This window comes from Dermacentor variabilis, chromosome 1, assembly GCF_050947875.1.
Source record: "Dermacentor variabilis isolate Ectoservices chromosome 1, ASM5094787v1, whole genome shotgun sequence".
NCBI classification, from domain to species: domain Eukaryota; kingdom Metazoa; phylum Arthropoda; class Arachnida; order Ixodida; family Ixodidae; genus Dermacentor; species Dermacentor variabilis.
This window is the reverse complement of record NC_134568.1, coordinates 117,856,831-117,883,441: the sequence shown is the minus strand read 5'-3', so window position 1 is coordinate 117,883,441 and position 26,611 is coordinate 117,856,831. Positions and strand designations below refer to the sequence as shown.

Genomic DNA, 26,611 nt, shown 5'->3' with positions numbered 1-26,611 from the left:
CCATTGTGTTCTCGCATTTCTAATGAACGAGGGCGAGTTAAGTGAAATTGAGCTTACCCATCCCGCGCAATAATGGTTTGGTTCATTATCTGCGAGGCATGCGCATATCACACAGGCATCTCTCATTTACAAAAGTTACACGCAGGTGTGAGGGTAAACATTCTTTCATGCTCTCATAAGCTGGGTTGAACATGGTTGCGTGACGTAATGGACGCTTCAGAAGTTGAGCAGCGTGGTGCCATGAGATTTTTACAGCTGAAGGTGTTTCCCAAAAAGCAATTAATCTCCATATGGCTGCCATGTACATTGAACATTGCATTTCATTGGCCACTGTGAAGCGTTGGAGTAAACGGTTCAAGAAGAACATGAAAGTTGCAAAGATGATCCAAAATGGGGCCAAAGCCATCGTGCAATCACCCCCAACAAATTGCAAAGGTTGATGAGCTGATGAGACAAGAACAGAGGATAAGCATTGATGAACTGGCAGAGTGTGTGAACATCAGTCACGGTTCGGTTCACGCCATAATTCATGAACATCTCGGTTATCGGCTCTTGTGTGCACAATGAACGCCCAAGAATTTGAACCACCACCATAAGATGGAGCGGTTCTGCGCTGCCTTGACTCATCTGATCCGGTATCACAATGAGGGTGACGACTTCTTGTCTGCGATTGTGATCGGGGACGAACCATGGTGCCACAACTACGAGCCTGAAACACGACGGCAAAGCTTACAGCGGAAACATTCGAATTCACCACCCACAAAGAAAGCAAAGGCCGTCATTTCCGGCGGAAAGGTGTTGACTTTCTTTTTCGATCGTCAGGGGCCATTACTTATAGGATTTGCTAAACCCGGAGAGACTATCAATCGTTTCCGATATTGCAAAACGCCAGATTGGCTGCGTCTCGCAATCAATAACAAATGACGTGGAAAATGGACGAATGGAGTCATCTTGTTCCATGACCTGGATATGGTGTTGGGCTGATGAGCACGAGGTCGCGGGATCGAATCCCGGCCACGGTGGCCGCATTTCTGTGGAGGCGAAATGCGAGAACACCCATGTACTCAGATTTAGGTGCACGTTAAAGAACCCCAGGTGGTCGAAATTTCCAGAGTCCTCCACTACGGCGTGCCTCATAATCAGAAAGTGGTTTTGGCACGTAAAACCCCATAATTTAATTTTTAATTGATCCACCACAATGCTCGTCCCCACGTCACTGATGTGGTTAATACAAAACTGGCAAAGTTCAAATGGGAAACACTGCAACACCCGCTATACAGCTGAGACCTGTCGCCTTGAGGCTTCCACATTTTGGGACAAATGGAAAAAACAGCTCAAGGGAAACACATTCGTGTCAGACGATAACGTGAAAGAGTCAGTTGCAGACATTTTGAAGCAGAAACCCAAGGAGTTTTATGAGACGGGAATCACGCAACTCGTTAGTCAATGGGACAAATCTCTAAACGCTTATGGAGACTACTTTTAAATAAAGTACCCCGTTTGTCATATATTCGCATTGGCTTACTTTTATTTGACTCACCCTCGTATATTTTGCAGAACGGCTTTGTATACGTGCTCTCTGTTGGGACTGTAATTTCGGTGCCATTACTCACGATACACGACCGGTGTCCGCTGCTCCTGCGTAATACATTGGATTAAATGACAGCCTCATTGAGATTTTTCACTGGCCGTTGCATATGTGCAAAAATGTAAACAAGGTTCTTGAATGACAAAGTTTCATTAACATATTTATCCTCAACCTGTTCATTTCATCACCTTTACATTTTTCATATCAGTGGCATGCACTGCTTTGCTGGTTTCGAACTGATATAGCTCTAAAGTTTGTGTGACGTTTTCTTTACTTATTAAATACACAAAAACATGGAAGCACTGATATCAGTTATTTTGGGCACAATTTTGGCACATACAAGTAGGTATATATTTACTGAAAAAAAAAAACATATTTCACTTGTTTTGACAGTGCGTAGTGTTCAAGAATTCGTTTGCAGCATCTTTGGCAATGGCAATGCAGTTATTATTCATGTATTTGATCCCTTGACAAATTGTTTAAGAGGAAGCTTTAGCTCGGGCCCAACTCCGACGCGACCTATTCAAATAGTACATGTGAAATGCAGAAACGTTTTTTTTTTTTTTTAGATAACCCCTGGATCGCTTTTAATGAAATTTGTTGCATTTGAGAGCGAAAGTTTAATTCTAGTATCTGTTGGAAGTGGAATTTCGATTTAGGGCCTGAATTTTGTTTAAAATATATTGAAAAATTCAAAAGTGCGAGAAAAAATAGAGGCACGACGTTTACAAACTAATAGCTCTGCATCAAGAACAGATATCGCGGTTCTGTGAATGGCATCTGTTCTAAGAGTCAAAGCGGACAAATTTGTTATGTCAATTTGTATCTTACGTGAATTGCTTACGTGGTGTACAAGGGTTCTGCAAAAGCCTTATTTTCATAATACGAAATTTTTTCAGATTCATGTGTAACGTATCAATTTTGTCCGCTGCAGAATTGTGATATTATTTTTCATTGTTGAGTTTGAGTTTTAAACATGATAGTTTCGTTTTCTGGAAATTTGCGATTTTTGCCAATATTTAATAAAGAATTGACAACCTAAATGAAAAATTCAAAACCAGAAGTCAGTAGAATTCAAGTTTTTCTTTTAAATTCAATAAACCTCATCAAATTTGGTGCAGTGGTTGCCGAGAAAAACGAATTCACCTTCTACATTGCATTTAGTTAGGAGCGCCCGAGCTAAAGCTTCCTCTTAAGGAGGAGGCCAAGCTGCAAAGTGAGTCCCCCCCCCCCCCCCCCCCCCCCCCCGGAACGAAATTTCTGGCTACGCCACTGGCGGTGGGTTGCCCCACCAGGCTCGTTATTATATTGCCGAATGTCCTACCTATGTTGAAACGAAAAGAAAAGAAAAAAAAACAAAAGAAAAGGAAAAATACCCTAGGATGAATTCCCATAGCCAAACTTTTTGAACCCCTATTGTGAACTTTGTGTTTGCAAGCCTCCGTTGTTTGTTGTTTCCGTACTTCCACCAATCTTCCGCTTGCTAATCTCTATGGCGGACATGTTTACTTAAGTGCCTTCTGCTCTCGCTGAACCCAAGGGCTTCAAGGAGGCCAGAGATGCCTAAATCGAGCGCTGGACAGGTATCTCCACATTCTAATAAAACGTGCTCTAATAATAAAACATGGCTTTACCATAGCAAGCACATGCTTCTTCTTCCTTCTTATATCTTGCTTTATAAGTGGGTGTTCTAAGGCACCCTGATCACGCCTCAAAAAGTAATGAGCTTCCCTTTGAGTTCTCATAAGTTGTTCCTTTGCAGATTTCATTTTTTCCTCTTAACCAGGGTCAATGACGCAAATATACAGTGCCGCGAACAAGTCCAAAATGGTCGATGTCGTATATTTATGGCACTATCTGTACATTTAAAAAGCATGCTAATTTACTAACTTTTTCTTTCCTGTCTTGTGCTGCCGTTATGTGGGAATACGGAATTTTTTTCTCGTGCCTCCCTCTCTCGGTTTTCGTTGCATGGTTTGTTTGCTCCGGCGCGTCTACATACTACCGCTCGCGCATTGGCGTGGTTAATTTGGGTTTTGTTCCACGGGCTGTTTCGGCTGCTTGCACTCGCAAGATTTATGGCTATCTCGTTATTAATCACTCAAAGGGCGACTGCCTGTTACTTGCTCGTTTGTTGCTCGCAGGGGTGCGTATACGCGAAGGACGCCGCCGCACATTCGTTAGTGTTTCTGCCTCCTTTTTTTTTTTGAGACTTGCAAAAATGGCAAAACCTAATTGCCTCTGGTTGGCAATAAGATGAAGATTAGCAGAAGTTTGTCACATGTTTTGCTCTTCTGACGGGCACGCAACCGCACAGTTTCCTTGAGTGCGCTCACCTATGCAGTTCGATTACGCTATGTACGTAGATATTAGTGTAAGAGTAGGAACGTTTGAGACTTGCGAAATAATCTTGTGTGTGCATTTTCTAAGCCTTTGAACCAGGTGTATAACAACACATCAAACTTTTAATTCTTATAAGTTTATTTCCTTTCTTTATTGTCGTTATTCATTAATAAACAGTACATATTTTATTATACTAACACAAAATATTGCTTTGTCACTTGTATGGTCACCCTAGAAAAATTACAGTAATTTTTTTCGAAATAGGTCCATCTGAAGAATTTAAATCTGCAATAAAAAAAAATTGACCTTGGCCAGTGGCATATGGTGAAAAAAATCGACCTTGAAAGTGTTAAGTAGTTACTCATAGCAGGTTTCTTTTGCATTGCTGCCACCCATGAGATTATCTCAGCCTGTCCGAGTTTCCGCTTGACGTTCTTTGTTGCCATGTTGCTCACCGTACCGGTCGCATACTTGCTGGTGAGCTTCCTAGTTCTTTCCTCCATCGTGAACCAATGTTTTTCCTGTACAAATACCTGAAAACTCTCCCAGCTCATTTACTTTCTTCCATATTCCTCAGCTGCTCTTCATAATAAATTTTACTGTCAGCTTCTCTCACTTCAAAGCTTGTCCAGTCCATATGACCCTGTACAGCTTCATTTGTGGTTTTCCTGTGAGCGCCCAGTGCGAGGCGTCCCACTGGCCTTTGGTTGCCATTGAGTCCTGATTGTAGCCCTGATTTCAAGCAAACGGCCGCATTTCCAAATGCGAGTCCTGGAACCATTACACCTTTCCACATACCCCAGAGCACCTTGTACCTGTCGTATCCCCATAGCACTCTTTGCTTCATTATGGCCGCATTTCTCATCCCTTTTGCTGTTATTGTTTCTTCCTGTGTTTCCATATATCTGTTGCCTTCATTTATCCATATAACAAGGTATTTATATTCTTTTAACCGAGGTAATTCCTGGCCGTGAATTGATAGTCTGTTCACTGTTTTCATTGAATGCCATAACACCAGATTTTTTAAATGCTTTTCAAACCTAAATTCTCGCATTCCTCTCTGCAGATATTAGCCAGACGTTTCAAATTACTTTGCTTGTTAGCTAGTTACACAATGTCGTCTGGATAAAATAAACCTGGAAGCTGCTGCTCTACTACTGTACCTGCCTGTCTATATGAGAGATTAAACCCTATATTACTTCCTTCTAGCGCCCTCTCCATCCTCATTATGTACATCATAAACAGCAGTGGGGATAGAGGGCACCCCTGCCTCAGTCCCTTGTTGATATCAACTTTCTCCTCGCTCCTCATCCCTTCCCATTCAACGCAAATAGTATTTTCTAGGTAAATCTCTCTCAAAAGCTGTATACAATCGTCGCCCAAGCCTTCCCCTTCCAGAACATCCCACAAAGTGTTGTTGTCTACGTTGTCATATGCTCCTGTAATGTCTAAAAAGGCCACATATAACAGCCTTCTTTCTACTCTTGATATTTCAATACTCTGGGTAAGAACAAATAAGTTATTATCCAAACGCTTACCAATTCTGAAGCCATTCTGAAGTTCTCCCAAAATGCCATTATTCTCTGCCCATGCTTGAGCTTTAATTTGGTTGCCTGCATTGCTAACCTGTATATTACAGGTTAGCAATGCTGTAATGGTTTATTCGAGTGAATTCTTTCTTCCTCCTTACCTTTATAAATTAAATTCATTCTTTTTCGCCAACTTTCTGGTATTCGTCTATCTTGAACTTTTTTCTGCTGCTTTCACCAGAGCTTTCTTACTTTTTGGACCTATTTCATTAATCAGCCTAACCAGAACCTTGTCTAGCCCTGTGGATGTGCGCTTCGGAATTTTCTCTTCGGCTTTCTTCCAGTTGAAATTTGTCAGCACCAGCTCCTTTTCCATCTGGTTCTCTTTCATGATATTTTTTTCCTCAAGTACAACCTCATCATTGCCTTGGAAAGATTCGGCTGTTATTTTTTGGATGTAATTTAATGCCACGTCCCCTTCTAGTTTGTTTCCATCTTCGTCTAGGATATGTCGTTGTATTGTACCAGATTTCCTGCCTAATAAGATTATGTAGTTCCAAAATATTCTAGGTGTGGCCTTCTTTTTCTCACATATTTCTGACAACCAATATTCACTTTCACCTTTTATCTTTGCTTTTACCAGTATTTGAACCATAGATTTTTTTCTCCTGGTATATTTACTTCTTTCAGACTACTTCGTCCTGTGACAACTGCGCTTTTTTTTGCCTGCCTGTGCTCTCTGGATGCTTTCTGTCATTCAGCGATCGCTTCTCGTATCTGCCTGTTCCACCAGCTTTTCGGTTTCTTTATTGCTTTCTAACAAACATGTTGTTTCTCTTTCCGTATTTCTGTCGTTATTACACTTAAAAGCTCACTATATTCCCATTCTTTAGTTGGCCATTTGCCAAGTTCTTCCTCGACTCTTGTGACGTACATTTGTTATTTGTTCAGTGTTAAAATTTGGACTGGCCATTTTGGACTCCTTGCTCTCTTTCCCAACTACATATCCCATTTTAAAAATGATGCGTTTATGGTCACTCCCTATGCTGCTATACCCTTCCTCATCAATGGCCATTTCTCTCAACTTATCATGAGTTCCTTCTGTAATCAGACAGTAATCAATGGTCGATTGCTGGTTTTTCCACTTCCCACATGGTCTGCCCATCACATTTAGGTCTTGCGGGGGAGGCGAGTGCCATCTGGAGGTGTTGCAAGGAACTGTGTGCGCCGCTTCATGGCCTCCAAGATATTCGTGCGCCAGTGCATGCAAATAGCGGGTGCTGTGGCCGGTCTATGAATGGTAGAAACGTGTGAAAGGAAGCTTGTTTGAGTTTTCGTGTAACAGAATTATGTTTTCTTATACCCTATATTAAAATTACAGTCCAACGCTATCATGTCTGTAAGTTGTACTTAGCGATTTTTCTGCATAATTTAGCTTGAGAAATTCAATTCAGTAACTTCCTTGTGCCACATGGAGGCTTTGGGTATGGGTGGTTCAAAATTCTTTTTGCCAAAACGACGTCCGATGTGGGATGCTGGACGCCAAAATCCGTTGCGGGGCCCTTAACACTATCATGTTAAAATAATTTGTTAGGGCTACCCTTGGCCTTCATGTTGCAGCACTATATGTAGCTCATGGGCGTTGGCTCTCGTGGTGGCGGGTCGAATGCAAACGGTGATTCCTGGCTATTGAATTTGTCATTCTGTCACTATTTGACAGACCCAAAGAGCTGGTGCAGCTGACATTGTCACCAGAAGGTCCAGCGCGGTCACAAATCAGCTGAGTGTCTGCTCTTCACTGGTTTCGTTCGCCCAGCAGGCGAGACCGACATGCCTTGCGCACCTTCCCCGCAGGGCGATGAGCAAAACAAGAACAAGGTGAAAGCAGGAGCCAACGTTTCGACAAGTGGATTTGACAAGTCCACTTGTCGAATTGTTGGCTCCCGCTTTCACCTTGTTCTCGTTTTGCTCAAAGACGTGTCCACTTGTCGAAACGTTGGCTCCCGTATTTGAAGTAGTAGAATTACTAGGGGACTCTTGTGAGGCCACATGAAGAGGTCTGCTCGGCTGCTTCGGCAGGTTTCAGTTCCGTTTTTGCCGTTTTTTGCTTATATAAAATTAATTTCGAAATTGCAGAACAATTCTATCATACGTGTGACAGGGGCTCTCGGGAACCTAAACATTCCATTACCTTGACATGGTAAAAAAATCGTCGGAGTTGCCCTTTAAGTGTGCACACCTGTTGGAGGGTAAGAATAATGGTGACATATAGTATTGAGTGAAAGGTTTCATTTGACTGCTATCTAATATTTGTTCTCTGTCAAATGGCTACACTTAAACTCTGCGACCTTCAAAAACTCATCAGTCACAGCTTCAGCATACACATACTTCGGTTGAAAGATGTTATACTAGCCCCAAATTTTTTGCGAAATTTTTACGTAAAGCTGCATGCTATAGCTTGCAAATTTTTGTCGGCTTGCCAACTATGGTTTTTCTTTTCTTTGTTCTGGTTATTATCTGCAATTATTCCTTTGCAAACATTGTGTTGCTATAATGCATTCAAATAATGGCAGGCATTTTTTTTCCCCCCATTGCAGATTTGAACATGCACTTGTTGTGTTTGGAGGTCTCAAGGGCCTGGAGGCAGCTCTTGAAGTGGATGAAGCTCTGGATGTTGAAGACCCTGAATATTTATTCAACTACTACCTCAACACCTGCCCTAACCAAGGATCGAGAACAATTAGGACAGAGGTATGCAAATGATCTGAGGTATTAGTATTATTGAGGACAAATAAATCCCAAATGGGAAAGCCAAATCCAAGGAACATATCAGAATATTGTGCTTGATGTTGGGGACATGTTGGTGTGCTTATTTAGAATAGTGATCTTATAGACAAAAATTAATTGCACCATCATATGAAACTCGTGCATTATGTTCATGTTTGAACTTTGCTGTTGGCATTTTATTTGCACTTGTGGCAGTGAATTCTGACATGAAATACTTGGTAACCCTACCGTAATGGGCGTACATGTTTGCCAGTGTAGTTGTACTCATTAGGCATAAAAGCATTTGGCACAAGATACATTTATTAAATAAGTACATTTTGAGCTGTATGCCTCTGCTTAAGTATGCAACCACAGTCAAACCTCAATATAACAAAGGTGTACTTGCATTGAAAGACTTCGTTAATTTGAGGTTTTCAAGTTTCAGCAGTATTAAAAAAATAATTTCACAAATTCCCAGGACATTCCTGGTGAATAGTATCTTGTAAGAACTTATGAAAAAAAAATCATAACATGCTTGGGCCATAATAGCGTGGTTATGAGTGCTAGCGTGTGCGGTGCTGATGCTTTAACAAAAGTTAAATCCGAATCACTAGATTACTTCGTTAAATTGCAAGAAAAGAAAAATAAATAAATAAAAAGTAGAATGTTCCCTGTAAAATTAAGATTGGGAAATGAAATTTTAAGAAATGTCAGTTTTGCCAGAAAGGCAGAGCATTGGTGGCGATAGCAAAGAGACAATTACGCGAGGTGAGGTTCATAGTTTTATCGGCGTCACGCGCATTCTGGCAAACGTGATCAGATGTCACTCGATGACCATAAAAACTCGCTATCACAATGCGAGTGAATTCTTTGCACAGTGTCTTGGAAATTTGAGGTTAAGTGACCGCCAGCACTTGACGTGCGGGAACAAATGAGCATCAAGACAACTATAATCTTGGTTCGTTGTTTTCACTTGCTGCAGATTACCTCCAAGATACGGTGCGCGACTTGCGTATGGACGGCCATGCGCAGCCATGGCAACAGTATAGGGGGAGAGGGCAGATGGGCATGTATATCCTAGACCTTTCTTTTTACTGAAGGAGTAGTCAGCGCTGGTGTTTCTTCAAGTGTTCCAAGCCACAGACTCCGCAAGTTGTTTACCAACGTGACAAATAGCACAGCAGTGTTTCCTGCATGTTGCATCCCTGTGTGCACTTCAACAGTGTTTTTACTATTCACACCAAGGATGCTTGCAAAAAACTTTTGGCTCGGCCAACATTTTTATAATTTTTCACTATAAGGCTCCAAGTACATGCTTAAAATGGCCGAAAACTAAGATTGGGAAATAAGAATAGTTTGTTAAATCAAGGTTTGACTGTGTCAGTGATTTGGAACTTGTTGCAGTGTGGTGATACAAGTACAATTAATAATGCTTGTGTTTCTTGTGGCAGGAGGCCATCCTCATCTCACTCTCTGCTTTACGACCCAAGATTGTGGCTGCACAAAGTTGTGACAGCGCTGTGGATTCCTCCTGAGGCAGCAGTCGTTTGGTGGTGCACTTTCCACGATCTAGGCACGTGCAAATTATTTCCTGTTGATGCGACGAAACTTGTTTCTGTCAATCTTGTCAAAAAGCAGCAGCCCTGCTGCCCTCTCAATGGTGTCTACAGGAACCTGAAAAATTGGATTAAAATATCAGAATGCTTGCTTATGTAGTGAAGGACCGTGAGTAAGATCAGTTTCTATCCATGTGTTGATAAGACAAAAAAAAGGGGGGGTTGTAAATACACAGCATATAATTTGTTTGTTAGATGCTTACAGGCAGCATCTTGATGCAGTGTTAGTAAAATCATCCACACTCATGCTTGCTTGGCTGCTAGATAATTAAACACCCCATCAAAAAAAGTGCAGGCCAGTTGTCAACTACAGCTGATAGGCCTTTACTTATGGCAAAATAGCAGCAAAAGCTTGAAACTGAATTTGCTGTGTCCATTTGTCCTTTCTGTTACACTGACAACGCCAGCCATCATTGTCAGGTTATCTTCACGTGCCACTGGGATTCAAACTCATTGGCAGGATTTTCTGCAACACAGACTATGACAGTGGTAGCATTTGTGCATATATACATTTCAAAGGCCACAACAGGCAAGACTGTAGTCGACAAGGACAATATGTGCATCGCAAAGTTGTTGTTCCAGATTTGACTCGTATTACATTGTCTAAATGAATTCAGAGCTGCAGGAACAGCCGAAATCTGCCGCTTTTCTTTTTTTGTGTAATAAAATGTAGATTCTGTGCTTAATTTAATGAAAAATTGTGTGATGCCTGTCACACACAAAGAACACAAAGCTTTCAGTGCAATTGGGACAAAATCTGGTGGTACTTTATGCTGATACAGTCGACTTCCGTTAATTAGACCGTGCCAGGACCAACGAAATTGATCGAGTTATCCGGCGGGTCAAATTAGATGCAGAAAAATATGCCAAAACACACCACCTATTCGTTTGGCAGCATTTGCCTGAGTCTAACATTCCCCTGAATTAAACGCACGCCCACTTTCTATGTGTCCGTAGTAGAAAACTATGTAGAAATGACATCAATGTTCCCAAACAAAAGTATAAATCTAACGTGTGCCTGATTTTTTAGCAAGAAAAATGAGGAAGGTTCTAATGTGTTGAGCAATGGCAGCCAGTTTCCTAAAATAAGCCTCACCGCAGTGCACTTGTGTTTGCAGCAATGCATACGAACCCTGCAAAGGCGGTTTTGGTTTCGCATCTGATTGCACCTTGCAGGCAATTTCTAGTGCAATTTTCTTGAAAAAAAGAAAGGGCACGTGTTAAAATTAGTTAAACACTGTAACTAAACATTGCGAATTACGTTTATTGCTTAAAAATCTTCCTACACTCTTAAATAAATATACACCCTTTGGGGTGTATATTTGCCACACAACAATAATCGTCATCTGTCTTGCTCGAGTTTCTTTTCTTGAAAACGCTGTGCTCGCTACTTTCCTGTTGTGAATGCTCTGTCATGCTGTTAACGCGCATCCATTCGTGACTTGGAAGCACCGGGCTCACAGCGTTAAAGAAAGGAAATGCGGACAAGACAGATGACGATTATTGTTGTGTGGCAAGATACGACCCGAAAGGGTGTAATTTTGCCTAAGAGTGTAGGGCAGGCCTAGGGTTCCGATAGGAAATGACATGTGTTCAACACATCCACTGTCCCCTAAGCTTTGCTGAGATGGACGCTGCCACTAATGGGGTCACCATAGAGGCCGGGTGCATGCGTGCTAACTGGTCAAGTTCAACTTATCTGGCAAAGGCCAATTTTAGGATTGAAATAACTAACGTTTGGGCCCGTAGAAATGCATGAATGCTGGCAGAGACCTTCAGTCGGGATCGAATTAACAGAAGTCTACTAGAGTAACTTATCAGATGCAGCATTCAAAACTCCTGCGGGCTTTCAGCCACCTGGCAATGCGCCAAACAGGCTTCAGGGCCAATTCGCCATCCATGGCCTCTAATATTCGGCGGATCACACAGACTTTAGGAATCATGCATCGAACATCCCAGAGGCCATGCAGCAGCTGCTTTACTTTGGCACTCTAGTATTGCTGACTCCCACATTCTGTGTGCATAACACATTGCACATTAGTTAGCTGTCGTGTACTAGTTAATGCTGAAGTAAAACATAAGCAGCAGTGTGGGTGGCTTAACAGTACATGCTGTGCAATGTAACTACAACCTGCGATAGACTGCTGCTCTTAAGTTCTTAACAATTGCTTGGTTTATTGCATTTCTTGCAGGTGCTGCTAGAGTTCTGCAAACAACTCATTTTGTACACTGCATAAAGAAATTGATTCTTCTGTAATTTAGGAGTGTCTGCTCTTGCCCATCGTATGAAATCTGAAGGCTGCAGTGCCCTGCCGGCACGTTCACGAAACAGTGATAATCTGATTGTTTTATACTTGGAGAATAAATTGACATTTTATTTACTTTTGTCGCAGTCAGCAGCAGGCTGATGCATTGGTGTCAGCTTACCTGGCGGTAACTATGCCTGCTCCCCGGTGAGCAATGTTGGCTGTGAGGTGCAGACATATATAACAAAGTATTTTTGGCTTCCATTTAACTTTGTTATATCACAGTTTTACTGCATTACTTTTGCACTCATGATGTGCAGTGAAGAGAAATAGTAAAGGTTGGTGCAGATGGATGCCAGAAAACAATAAGATGCAAGTGTTTTGTTTTCTACCAGTTGGGACATGTGGTTCCTGTAAGAAGCTTTATGCAGACATTCTTTGCATCTGCAAAAAAAGCTGGGTTTTATTGTGAAGCTGCTGCGGTAAGCTATACAGTTTTTTTTTTTTTTACTAGCTGTAGTTACAGAGTGGCTGTCAGTGGGTAACACTACACTGCTGAAACATTGATTTTCTTTGAAAGCAATATAGCATAGCCAACTAAGTGCATTCAGCAGTTCTCTAAGCTGTCGTAAGCAGAGGACAAGCTCAGTTCACCTGGGCTTGTTGGAAGATACGGACCCAGGAAATGTAAGCAATAAATAAGTAAGAAAACAGATGCATAAATACACTTTTTTGGTTGTAGTCGCTCCTAAATTCGTAATTGCCTAACCAGACTGGTAATTCTGTTAGAATGTTTAGCTTCGAATCTATACACCATCAACTATGTCAACTGAGAAAATGAAGGCACTGAATTGGCTGAACCAATGCTTTGGGCAAGGCAATGAATTTATTCACAAATATAACGAGACGTGCTGCAGTGGCTCGGTGGTTATGGTATCCTGCTGCTGATCAAAAAGTCGCAGGTTTGATTCCCAGCTGCCATGGCCACATTCTGATAGAGGTGCAATGCAAGAACACTTCTGTTTCAAGCTTTCAATGCATGTTAAAGAACTCCAGGTGGTCAAAATTGACCCTCAGTCACCCACTAATATGTCTCTCAGCCCATGGGTTGCTTTGGGACATGAACCCTGGTGTAGGTAGTGCATGAAATCATGCAGTACCAACTTGGCCAGGCCACTACCCATAATCTAATTTTATTTTTTGTATTGACTGAGTGTGAGGAAAATGATAACAGGCTTTTGTTATAAGTGCACATGTGAATAATGGGAATCAGGTTATTGAAGTGGAACTTAATTGAAAACCGTAAATTTTTTTATTCTGCACATACGATTTTTTTCACTCCAGAACAAAACCATAAAGAAAAAAAAAAAAACAATGGTTTGCTTGCCTTTCATCTACGCAGTGCCAGCACTTGTGGCTCAACCACACAGCAGGGTTGCCAAACTATTTCCTGCGTGTGCAGACGATAGCTAGCTTCTTCCAGAAGCAGGCAATTCTTATTCAAATTCGAAAGCAGATTTTCGCTTACTTCCGCCCATTTATTAAACTGCGGCAATAGGAGGAGGAAAGAAAGAAAGAAGGCAGAACCAGAAATGCGTCTTGTTGGCTACCTTACACTGGGGGACGGGAAAGATCAGCTTGAGGAAAGGGGGCACAGGGACGTGATGAGTTTGTGCATGTGTGCGGAGGGCCTTACCAAATCAAAGGCATTCACACAGGCCATTCATTAAGTGTACTGCGTCAATAAATATACATAGTAACAATAGGAAGAAGCGAACTGATCCAAACACCTGTCTTGATTGATGTCAGCCAACAGCCAATAGCAGTCGTCTATGGGACTTTTGCACATGACAACATATGCAAGCAGCCAACAGCTTTGAAGCGGGTGAGAAGGAGGCCTCATTTGAAAAGAATTTGACTTCGCATTCTGCGTGTGATCTCCATGTGCCACGCACGGCCGCAAAATTTGGCTGAAATGTTCACAGCTGCGTATGCTATCCGCCGACTGCGTTTTATCACCAATCCCGAGGGGTGGTTCAGGACCCCTTCAAACTTAAAAAAAGTGTCTTAATGCAGACGCTCAATTACTACTCTCTGCAAATGACCTCTTCTGAGCTGGTGCACCAGCTTTGTATATGAGTGATTGGAAAGTACAATCATGGAGCTACAGTTGAACCTTGATATAACGAACACGGATATAACAAAGTAAATAAACATTGTCTCATTGCTATTACAGTGTAACATATATGTATCTAACGAATCTCAGATATAACGAAGCTATTTTTGTGTCAGATGAGACTTCGTTATAACGAGGTCCAATTGTAGGTTGATCGTGCACGGCATATGGCCGTCCCACATCACATGGAAGTGGTGGTAAATGTAATGTGCACAAATGCTTATTCCCATTCTATGCAGCGTGTTATCACAGCACAGGTCGCAGCTTTAATCTGATGCAAAGTTTGTGTTTATGCACTATACCGTTCATGAGTCAGGCAGGTGTAGACTGCTTAGCGTGATTCCGGCATGTCTGTGTATGGGCTTATAGCCAAACTGCCACTCAACACCATAATTTTGTGGGCCATATTGAGGGCATGCAGGAAATAAATGAAAATATAGTACACCGTGTGCAACAAAAGCGAAACGTCTCGACACATGCACTGTGCCAGTAGTGCGCAGTTGATCTGTATAGTCTATGCAACATATTTTCACCATCGAAACGAGCCCAAACTACCACATCTGTACCTCACTTGGTGTGATGCATTTGCAGGAACTTTTGGCAAATTTCTGAGTCACTCACACAAATGCAACGGCAGCCACAGGCACCACATCACCATTGCAGATCTGATAGCAGTACTGTTATGACAGGCAAAATAGGGCAGTCGTAATAAATCCACAGCTTTTTTTAAAGCGGTAAAAAAGAAAAGAAAAAACACTACATAAAGAGACATAAACGAAACATGGGCCCATGAACCACTACTTAAAGGAAACCAGCTGAATAAGTATCTTATAAATTGGTAGTCAGAATTGTGAAAAAAAAAAGTGCACAGTGCTAAACATTTTTATTGCTGTCAAGGCTTTGCCTTGACCAGGCATGTCTGCAATATGCCTGCTATATGTAGTGTTCATGTGAAATGCTTTAAATTCTTCATGTATGTTTAATTCAACTCTGACAAGGCATACAACATTTAATTTTTTCTTAACAGATGTTCTTGAAAATTAAATAAAAAAGGTGTTTGGCTGGCTGATTAACTACGTTAACTTCTAATCATTCATTAGGGATCTGTGTTGACATTGCAGAACAAAGTCGGGCATAATGAAGTTATGTTCATTTAGTGAAAATCCTGAGAACAGCACCAAGTTGAAAAAAGTTTGCACACTGCAGGAAAAAATTACTCAGGAAAAAATTAAGTAAAACACCAACATATTTCGTTGCATGCATTTTAAAAATGGTTATCTTGAACCTGTTGCTATTCTGAAGATTGCTTCTAAGTTTGTACAACTGCTTCTGACTGACCTCATTTCCACAACTGCAACATGTGCCCTAACACAAATTATTGATAACATAATTAGTGGAGTTTGTTAACTGGCTAACTGACTATTGCAATATGTCATGCAAGTAATGTCAGTCTCTTCAAGTAGTCCACTTCATGAGCTGGGATTTCACCATCTGCTACAGCTGAATTTTTAATATTTTGTAAAATAAAGTAAAAAGTGAAGTTGCATGTCTGAAGATTTGCAAGAGTTTCTGATGCTGCTGAATGTGGGTTAGGACGGGCCGGGATGCGATGTTTGTGATATAAGCCTTGTGTTCGTGATCTAAGCATTGCAGAAGATCCTTGGGAGATACAGGCATGGTGACATGGTATTGTCTGGGCTAGAACATTGAAAAGTAAAAAATAGTATATTGTCGACCACATCACATACCATGCAAAATCTGAACTGGATTAGTTTGTTAAAAATAAAAAAATATATTTAGGACTGTCCTGATGTTTATGACCTAGGGCACACATAAACAGTACCTTCTAGCGGATTCTGGCAGTAAATGCTACGTTGGAGGCACACATATCGATAGCACATGTTTGACATGTAAGAAATAAGGAGCCTAGAGCTTACCAAAAACGACCGAAGTTGCGTGTCATCGGGTATAACAGAATTGGGCATGACGTATGCTTCCAAGTCAAATTCTGCATTTTCTGTTTCTGCTACAACAACTTTGAAGAAATGTGTTGGCACAGCTACGTGGTTGGCACCAATGACTTGATACTTGACATACTTCTTTCCATCATTCTCAGTCCTGTAAAAAGTGCAAATAGTTGTGGCTTATTGAACGGTTGCATTAAGATTTCGCAGATGTAAAAATAGACAAAGATGTTTGCTTACGCTACAAGATTTGAAAAAGCATGTTATTCAACTGGCAGGATGCACATTACATGATAATATGACTATACAGCCACACTTTGAGAGTGTAAATGGAATTTACATATCAGCCAGGGTCTATGAAAAAAATCTCGTAGCACTGAGCATTTCTGCAAGCTTCACAAAGACACTATCTCTTTAAGTCAATGCAGAATGAGGTGGTAATGCTAAATGGCGTTCATCGTTCTAGTTTTGCCACTCCTTAAGGTGTTTTCTAAATAATCAATATATTGCACATTACTACCACATGTTTCAACTTTCACAGGTTTTTGTTATTAAACATAAAATGCTGCTTTGTCCCACTGCAAGCAGTTTTAGAGAATAAATTTATCATTCCATGCAAGCAGCTGGAGTCCAGAAAGTTGCTAGAATCTAAAGACAGTTAACAAGCTGCACAATAGCGTGCTCAGTTTAGAGTAAATTAAAAATTCAGTGATGTCTTGAGAAATCCAAAAATGATGCTGATTCTCCTCACGTCAATGCACTCAAAATTCTGCCCATTGCAGTTTGAATCACTTTCTAAAGTCAGCTTTTATGAACAAAAGTGTTGATACTGCAAACCATTATCACCCTACCACAGATACTAGAGAAAAAAAAAAGAAAGAAAAGAAAAGGAAAAAAAAAGGGGGGGGGATCTGCCAAGAAATGCTAAACTTCAAGCTATAGGCAACAACACTTAGTTTGATTTCTTGGCGGATCCCTCCCCCCCCATTTTTTTCCTTTTCTTTTCTTTTCTTTCTTTCTTTCTTTTTTTTTTTCCAGCCGGCCTGTCAGACGCCCTTGACACGCCGGCTAACGCGCGTGCGTTGACAGACCGGGGTGGGGGGTGTGCCCTGACTTTGACCTTATACACAGAGTTCCTTTACTCTCAATTCGACATGCTAACACATGTTCCCTCGTTTCCGCATCCGCCCGCCTCACACCCTCTCCCCTTTAGAAGAATACCACCTATATATACTGTGGCGAGGAAAGCATACGTCGCCTTGAAGAAAAGTCCACTAGTCGAAACGTTGGCTCCTGCATTCACCTTGTTCACGTTTTGCTCATCGACCACAGATACTAACCACTTATATGCCATGTGACTCATGCAGTCTCAAATGGCAGCACTTGTTTAATAATTGTTTAGGAATGAGAAAGTAGGCTACATCAGGGCACCACTGAACAGCATCCAAAAATAGGCACAGCTGACATTGGCTGCAAATTTGTCATAAAATTGATATTGGGTAGGGAACTACAGGTTTTCCCGCTCAGTTTAATCCAAACGCTATTGAAAATAATCCAGGTGCCAGCCAATTTAATCTGAGCGCCAGCATCTTTAATCCCAGTGCCAATAATTTAATCCAGGCGCCACCACATTTAATCCCAGCGCCATCCAAATTAATCCGCGTGCCAACTCATTTAATCCTTGCGCCAGCCATTTTAATCCAAGTGCCACACATTTTAATCCCAATGCCAGTCAATTTAATCCTGTTGGAAATTGATTGAGAAACAAATAATTCTTGCAGAAGAGCTCGTAACAGGCGTCATGAATGCCGTATATTCATTGATGTGATCACTATATTGGTGTCAGCACGATAGGAGCACAGTTTCCATGCTACCAGTGTTGTCATGGTTTCTTCAGAAATACTTCCGTGTGTTATACCGCTTGCTCATTTCCTCCTTTTCAAGTCGCATTTCCGAGTGACAAGAGACTCGCATAAGTGAGGCAGAATCGTGACGGATATTACGCGACTTGGGTTGCGATCATGACATGCGATTTCCTTCCCTATCGTCTTGCATATCGATTGACATTGTTCGCAAGGGTAAAAACTTGCTCACCATTACTCAGGCACTTGGCATAATCACTAAGCGATTCAATATAGCTCACTAATCTTGTATTTTGCATGCACTCTTATGCTTCCGTCATGCATACCAAATGAAATGAAAACGCCGTCTGCTGAGTTCTCTGTTTTTGTTTCACCACCATCGCAGGAGAACGGCGTGTGCAATTTCGCCTGTGGTGATGCAGACGATAACTTGTCTGCTTTAGATTTTTTTGTTCTACTGCTCTATGTCATTCAGAAATACTTCCAGTAATGTAATTCTAAAGAGCACAAACTCTTCTTAGTACTTCCACGATTTCCCTGTTGTCTGCGAGCGCGTTCGACTTTTCGCTTGAAAAGCAGATAATATCGTGTCATAACCTAGCGGACTCAGCAGACGGCGTTCACGGCGCTTCTGTAATAGTGGCGGTCTGACCTTTTGTTAGGTGCTCCCGGTGCTACAGCTGTGCTTGATTTTTACCTGAGCTGACCGCCATGGAAGGTGGGACTCCTGAAGACGAACAGACGAGCATTGTGCGAAAGCGGGGTCCTCCGTTCAAGGATCAAAGTAAGCCACGAAGGAAAAACAACAAGGTGTCTGACGTCGACCGATCAAGAATCGTCGATGCCTCAAGGCACGGCAGAGATTTGAGACAACTCGCCGAGACGCTGGGCATAAATCTAAAAACTGTAAGGTCGATTGCAGCGACAGACCGTGAAGTGTCTCTGAAAACGGGGGGCTCCATCAGAAAGTTTGGTGCTGACGTTGTCGCCGTCGTAACAACAACTGTCGACGAGAACTCAGCGTTCACGCTGAAACAGATAAAGCGAACCGTTGAACAAGAAATAGCTGGCCTCACAATCAGCACCAGTTCTGTTGACCGCCTCCTCGACGCACACACCTACTCCATCAAATTAGCGACCCAGAGGCCGGTGGACCGCAACCGCTGCGACGTGAAGGAAAAGCGAAAAGAGTATGCGCAATGGTTACAAACCAATGGGCCCCGGGTTTGCCGCTTTTACGTCGACGAAACGAATTACAATATATGGTGCTCAAGAAAATTCGGCCGTGTAAAAAAGGGCACGGCAGCGCTCCAGACGACGACTTCGACGAAAGGTGCGAACATCAACATCATCGCCTGCATGTCGGCAAATGGTGTGCTGCACTGGCGAATTGTCGAAAGAGTCCATTGGATCGTATTCAATGACTTTCTCGCCGACGTTTCCGTCCAGGTTGACTCTGAGGAGCCAGATACAGAGGCCGTCTTCATTTTCGACAACGCTCCCGCTCACAATCGCGCAGAACAGGCAAATCTGGCCAGCTTGAATCATTCCATCAAGCGCCTGCCGCCATACAGCCCTTTTTTTAATCCAGTTGAGGAAGTTTGCATTTAAATGTCAAGTTAAACAGTACCTCAGTGAGCGGCGCGACGCAGTGCTGGTGACTCCACAAGGAGTCACACAAAAGGAGCACAGGCGCTCGTTGCTTGTAAATGCTGCACAACACGCTATGGCACTTGTTCAACGCGTGGATTGCGCTGCATTTGATAGGCACAACTTTTCTTTTGTTCAGGCTGCGCTTAGAGAGGAGGACATGTAGTTGTTCTCGGTTTGTTTCTATAATCCCATTCAGGAAGTGCCCTGGTATCTTGTGAAATTAAATACCGCATCGAATAAATTACATATTTTCGTTCAAAAGATCTCACCGTATCTTTGTACATCTCGTGTCGAGTTAGATGTCTCATAAAATACATCACGACGCTGTTTTTTCGGTTGTACTTCTTGCAGTCCATTCTCGAGCTTTAGGAGAAAAGAATGCGCACTCAATCCCACGCATCTGAGATTCAGCTATTCGTCAATTTTCCACTTATATTTCATTAACGCGAGGCAACCATCAAAGTCTAAGCCTATACAAGGATATTTTCTTTTGAGGTCGGTAGCATGACAAGGTTTCTGGCAATATAAGAACCACCGTTCCATAATGACCAATTCATTTGTAAGAAAAAGGTGCAACTCAATTCGCATATTTCGCCTTTTAAAAATATTTTTATATTATTGCAGCACTTAATGAAGAGCACGTGCTAAATAGTCTTCATGGTGACGTCATGCGAGTCACCATCATAACACGGTTTGCGCGTGTCAATGCGTGTCTTCTCTAACACGATATCGTGAGCGAGTTCCTCGGAACAGCGCATTGTAAGTCACTAGTGATCACGTCATGTTAATGAGCGATGGTAAGCAGTTACCTGCCCTTTGAAAACCATTTCTTTTGATATACGTGCCGGCAGGTAAGGGGAGTTGACGCTCACGTGTGAATGTAGTGACGTCACGTGAGTCACTAGTGATCACCTCATTCTATTTTGTGATAATGAGCAGGTTGTTTCTCTTTAAAAGCCATTTCGTTTGATATGCATGTCGGCAGGTTAGGAGAGTGCATGGTTGGGTGAGAGCCACGGTGACGTCACGTGAGTCACTAGTGATCACCTCATTCTACTTTGTGACAATGAGCAGGTTGTTGCTCTTTAAAAGCCATTTCGTTTGATATGCATGTCAGTAGGTTAGGAGAGTGCATGGTTGGGTGAGAACCGTGGGGACGTCACGTGAGTCACTAGTGATCACCTCATTCGACGTTGTGATAATGAGCCAGTTGTTGCTCTTCAAAAGTAATTTTGTTTGATATGCATGTCGGCAGGTTAGGAGAGTGCATGGTTGGGTGAGAACCATGATGACGTCATGGGAGTCACTAGTGATCACGTCATTGGCTGGGTGATAGTGAGCCGGTTATTACCCTTTATAAGCCACTTCGTTTGGTATGCATGCCGGCAGTTTAGGATAGTGCATGCGTGAGAAGCGTGGTGACGTCACGCTAGTCACTAGTGATCACGTCACTTGAGTCATTGATAGGGAGCATATTTTTGAGCATTGAAAGCGATTTCCTTTGATATGTTAGTAGGCAGGTTAGGAGAGGTGCAACGGCGGTGGCGTAGAGCGAGTCACAAGTGAGCTAATCATGTCACTCAAGGATAAGCTGTTACATTCTCGGAACCATTTCATTTGGTATGCATGACGGAAGCATAAGAGTTCATGCAAAATACAAGATTAGTGAGCTATATTGAATCATTTAGTGATTATGCCAAGTGCCTGAGTAATGGTGAGCAAGTTTTTACCCTTGCGAACAATGTCGATCGATATGCAAGACGATAGGGAAGGAAATCGCATGTCATGATCGCAACCCAAGTCGCGTAATATCCGTCACGATTCTGCCTCACTTATGTGAGTCGCTTGTCACTCGGAAATGTGACTTGAAAATGAGGAAATGAGCGAGCGGTATAACACACGGAAGTGTTTCCGAAAAACCATGACAACACTGGTAGCATGGAAACTGTGCTCCTATCATGCTGACACCAATATAGTGATCACATCAATGAATATACGGCATTCATGACGCCTGTTACGAGCTCTTCTGCAAGAATTGTTCGTTTCTCAATCAATTTCCAACAGGATTAAATTGACTGGCATTGGGATTAAAATGTGTGGCACTTGGATTAAAATGGCTGGCACAAGGATTAAATGAGTTGGCACGCGGATTAATTCGGATGGCGCTGGGATTAAATGTGGTGGCGCCTGGATTAAATTATTGGCACTGGGATTAAAAATGCTGGCACTCAGATTGAATTGGCTGGCACCTGGATTATTTTCAATGGGGTTTGGATTAAACTGAGCGGGAAAACCTGTAGATCGCTTTGATGCAGCTATTCATCAGTACACAGACCTGACAGTGCCAGACTAGCATGGCAACATGTGATGACTATATGTAGTGATGACAGGTGAAGGCACTAGAAGGCACTAACTGAGGCAAAAGTACTAGCTGAAGGATGGATATGAATGCGAGATTTGGAATGCGGTAGTTATTGTCGTAGCAATGAAATAAAGAAGCCTGTCATAATTACACATGCTCTGGAATCAAGAAAAAAATGTGTTTGGCAAATGGGATGCCATCACAGAAAAGATATGCAGCAGTACCTTGGCAAGTAGAGAGGGCCAGTGCACACATAAACATTCTTGTAGCGCTTTGTCAGGCCTCGGACATGTTTCTCTAGTCTGTTCCAGGAGTCTCTGTTGAATCCTTTGCCAACCTAATGCAAAAAATGTCCGTTAAAAGTTGGTTTTAAGTTCTCGTTTTGCAACGCCTGCAGAGTCCACACAGCAGTGGCTTAGAGAGATACTGTACATGAACCAACTTGATATGATGCAGCCTTTTGTGCCGCCGTTGGACCACTATAAGCTTCAGCTGCATGTGTAGAATGCTGCTTATTAGTCGTGCACCTTCTAGACAAGCTTGCATACTGCCTTGAGCGGCAAGTGGGTGCAACACTGGAGTTCCAGATGCAACACTGGAGTTGGTGGAGAGTTAAGCATCACTGCAGGTGACACTAAATATGCAAAAAACTACCTGCTAATGCCAGCGGGCTTGGGCCAACACGTGAAAACTTACAATATTCAGATTAACAAGCTCTTATGGGTGAAGGAAGAAACAAAGAGCATATAGTGCAGCCATAGTTTTCAAAATGCATAATATAGCTTTCATAAGCAATTTGCTTCACACAGTAAGCATGAGATAGAAAAAAAAACCGAGACAAAGTGACGAAGGCCCAGGATGTAAATGAAATTGAACTGATAATGGACAAATCAATATCAGCAAAAATACAGCAGAGCAAAACTAGAACATTGTGGCTTCTTTAGAGGAAGCACTGAACTCAGACTTTATAGTTAACAGGTCTCATTTGCAGGCCAGAGAATGAAACATATTTCTATACAGTTCTGGCACTTATGCTCAATTGACAAGCAACTTGCTGCAGTGTTCAGTGAGTTTATGTGAAATGCTTTTTTAATCTCCCCGGCAACTTAAGGTCTGGCAACAAAATAATCGTCCCAAGCTTTTGTATACTGCCAACATAAATTTATATAAATATAGTAAAAAAATTAAAAGGATTATGTACGATTACTTTAAATTGCCATGCACAGTGATGAGTAGTTGGTAACTGCAAAGACACAGCATAACTTATTTTGACTTGCCAAATACCAGGTGTTTGTGAAGACTGCCAAAAATTTTGATGCGAAAGCACCAAATGGCCCATTGAGAAAATGCTGGTGGAATCTAGCAGCGAAATGGCACCTGAATTCCCATTAGCTGCAATGCCACGCCATGAGCGCACTTTGATGGAGCATAGCGGGTGAATTGGAACATTTGCTGCCATCTTAGCATGCCAGGTGTTGCGTAAGGGGAGAGGGCATGTCCCGACGCCACGTCACCCTCGCTCTCACTTTCGGAAGCTCGCACGCAGTCCGTATCTCTCACTCCCACTGGGATTAGCTGCTGCGCGCCTGCCGGCTTAGTGGCTGCTGCTTCTTCCTTGGTCTCTCGTCGTGCAGGACGTGGGTTCTTCGTTGGATTACTTGAAGAGGTGAACGTTACTTGCAAGAAGAATTGAAAGGTATAATTGACCAATTTACAAAAACTCACAAATTACATTATAACAAATTTGCAGCACATATTGAAGTGTATATAGTTGTAGCCACTTGAATCCTGAGGACGATACTCAGTATAAGGTATGCTGCATCAAATTTGGTGTCAAAATGCATAGCTGTTCCACTTACATTTTTATCAAAACAGTATTTTATGCATTGAAGCACAAAAATAACGAACACCAATGTATTTTGTCGCACATCTTGGAAATAAAAATTTGGAGGACGCTTAAGCTTTGTCTTTGAGAGTGGAACGCGATAGCATTTAAAGAGATCCCCGACTGCTTCTCGCGCTTCCCGGCAACTGGAGCATATGTAACCGTAATGTTTACCAGGAAACACTGGCCGCGAACGCTATGCACAAAGGCGAGCATTGTGGTCGAAACACGGCTTCTTGCGTGGGCTGCGATGTGGCGAAAGCGAGCTGGAGCTGGAGGTATTGCAAGGAACCGGGCGTGCCGCTTCGTGGCCCCCAAGACGGCCATAGCGCCGGTGCGCGCACCTGGCGGATGCCACAGTCGGTCTGTGAACGCCACAGCCGGTTTGTGTGTGTGAAGGGGTTTCTTTGAGTTTTCGAGTATAGATGTATGTTTTCTCGTATAGTCAAATTACAATCAGAGAGCTATCATTTCAGTAGGTTGTGTGTAAGTCGTAGTTAATTATTTTCCCATGTATTTTAGCTCGAGAAGTTAAATTAGTTCAGTAAATTTCTTGCATCACATGGAGGGCCTAGGTATAGGTGATTCGAAAATCTTTTTGCCTAACGACACCAGATGCTGATGCCAGATTTTCTGCAACATGGGCTCATTAACACTATCGCCTTGATATCTTGAAATTGGCGTCCTCAGATTTGATTCCAAGTGGTTATGTCTTGCAAACTCACTGGCTACAATTTGTAAATTTGCAATATTTCCCACAGAGTAATTATATAAAAACTTAATGAAATGTCGTCAATGAGTGAATTATGCATTTTGATTTCTCGTGCAATTATTGTCTGCCTTTTAGAGTAATATAGCTCAAGGACAAGAATTGTGCTATCTGCCACCGGTGATATTTAAGAAATTTTGGCAGTCTTCGCAGAAATGCTTGGCATTTTCCGCATGTCTTCATGCATATCTTTGTGCTCATGTGAGTGAACTTCAGAGCAGTGGCCAATAAAATATGTACAAGTTTCACTGCCTTTGACAGCACACTGTGGAGAATAGCACTTGCATGAAACAAAGGAAAAGCGCATACCCTTCATTCAGTTTCATGTGCCATGTATAAATTGTCAATTTTTTTTTTTTGTAAATATGTGCACCTATGAGACGAATACTGCGAGGCTTTCTTTTCTCTCTTGAGGCTTGCTCTGTTCATATCCTTAATAAACCATATGCAAGTGACACACACTACAGAATTCCATAACATCGTCAATACATCGAAAACAGCAAGGCTGCTGCCTTGGTTAAACAGTTTCCATATTTACAAAAAGATACTGGTGTAAATATTCACACCTTTCTGCACGTCCCAGCTGGTGTGGGCGTACAAAGGCTAATTGATAACTCTGTAATCTTTCAGACACCGAATAACGTAAAAGATGAATCGTTGACGGCAGAGACTGAAAGGGGGAAATTCGCAAGTATTACAAGTTCTGGGGTTTTACGTGCCAAAACCACGATATGATTACGAGGCACGCCATAGTGATGCACTCCGAGTTTGACCTGGGGTTCTTTCACGTGCACCCAGTGCATGGGTGTTCTTGCATTTCGCCCCCATCCAGGTGCGGCCGCCGTGGCCGGGATTCGATTCCTCAACCTCGGGCTTAGCAGCGCGACATGAAAGCCACTACGCCACCACGGCGGGTTTAAACGATGATAGAGTTCGAGCATGTGTGTCAACACCACAAAGATTATGCCCACACAAATTTGCGCTACATTTCTTTGTAATGTTAAAAGAAGCTTGTTTGTTTTCAGTGGATGCACTTATGCATACGGTACCATTTCACATACTTTAACTATATTAAAAATTTTGATTATTTAAAGATTGATTATTTTTAACAAGTCGCCGAGAAGTCCAACTAACCTGGGGTGCCATATTACTGAGCAGAAAGGTTTGATCCACGTCGCTCTGACACTGCCGGTGGTTGCCGGCGGCCGCCAAGTGGCCGCGGTCAAAGCCACTCTTGTGGTAGTCGGAATTCAGGGACCGAAAGTACGGGTGTATTTGGAGGTCTTCGTGAAATTCGCACTTGGACCTGTCTACTTTGTCGTTCTTCGACAGTTTCTCCTTCGTTAGGTGTTCAAAGACCCAGTGCGCAGTTCTGTTCCTGCGGTCGTAAGAGAGGACATAGTCGTCTAGAAAGCGAATAGAATCGGTGCCAGGAAAGCCGAAACGCATGATCTGCGTTTGGCGGCTTGCGTTTTCAACGGGTTCGATAGGTACGGTGGTAGGGGGCCTCGGCAAAAGCGTGGCAGCGTGCACCTGACCTTTGGCCGAAAAGTGGTCGTACGCGCGGCAGCTGCCCCAACCCGCAACCGCCGCGGCGAGGAGTTGAACCCCTCGATGACTTAGTGAAGTCATAGTCAGCGGAAAATAAGTTCGGTGTAGCGCTTATTCACTGAGTGTCCGTAGTAACAGCAGCATAAACAAACGCAGACGACAAAGCGAGCGAGCAGCAGCAACAGTTTGGCGTCCTCAATGTTGCCAAAGGAGCATTGGTAGTCGGCTGTCTTAAGAGGAAGCTTTAGCTCGGGCCCAACTCTGACGCGGCCTATTCAAATACATGTAAAACGCAAAAACG

The 26,611-nt window shown here is 42.5% G+C and overlaps 2 protein-coding genes across 2 annotated transcripts in view; one reads left to right on the top strand and one right to left on the bottom strand.

The window, feature by feature from the left end:
• Positions 1–12,228, top strand: part of LOC142583438 (28S rRNA (uridine-N(3))-methyltransferase) — a 45,906-nt gene extending 33,678 nt beyond the window's left edge. The window contains exons 7-9 of the mRNA XM_075693907.1: positions 8,058–8,211; positions 9,678–9,799; positions 12,035–12,228. Of these exons, the coding sequence (XP_075550022.1) occupies positions 8,058–8,211; positions 9,678–9,761 (238 nt within the window). The 3' untranslated portion in view covers positions 9,762–9,799; positions 12,035–12,228. The remainder of the gene's footprint in view (positions 1–8,057; positions 8,212–9,677; positions 9,800–12,034) is intronic.
• LOC142583444 (endonuclease G, mitochondrial-like) lies at positions 9,762–26,520 on the bottom strand. The gene is made up of 4 exons (XM_075693912.1): positions 25,894–26,520; positions 22,330–22,442; positions 16,202–16,382; positions 9,762–9,900 (listed from the first exon to the last, which is right to left on the bottom strand). Exons 1-4 carry the CDS (start codon positions 26,389–26,391, stop codon positions 9,811–9,813), a joined length of 882 nt encoding a protein of 293 aa, XP_075550027.1. The 5' UTR covers positions 26,392–26,520; the 3' UTR covers positions 9,762–9,810.
• Between the last annotated feature and the right edge of the window lie 91 nt (positions 26,521–26,611).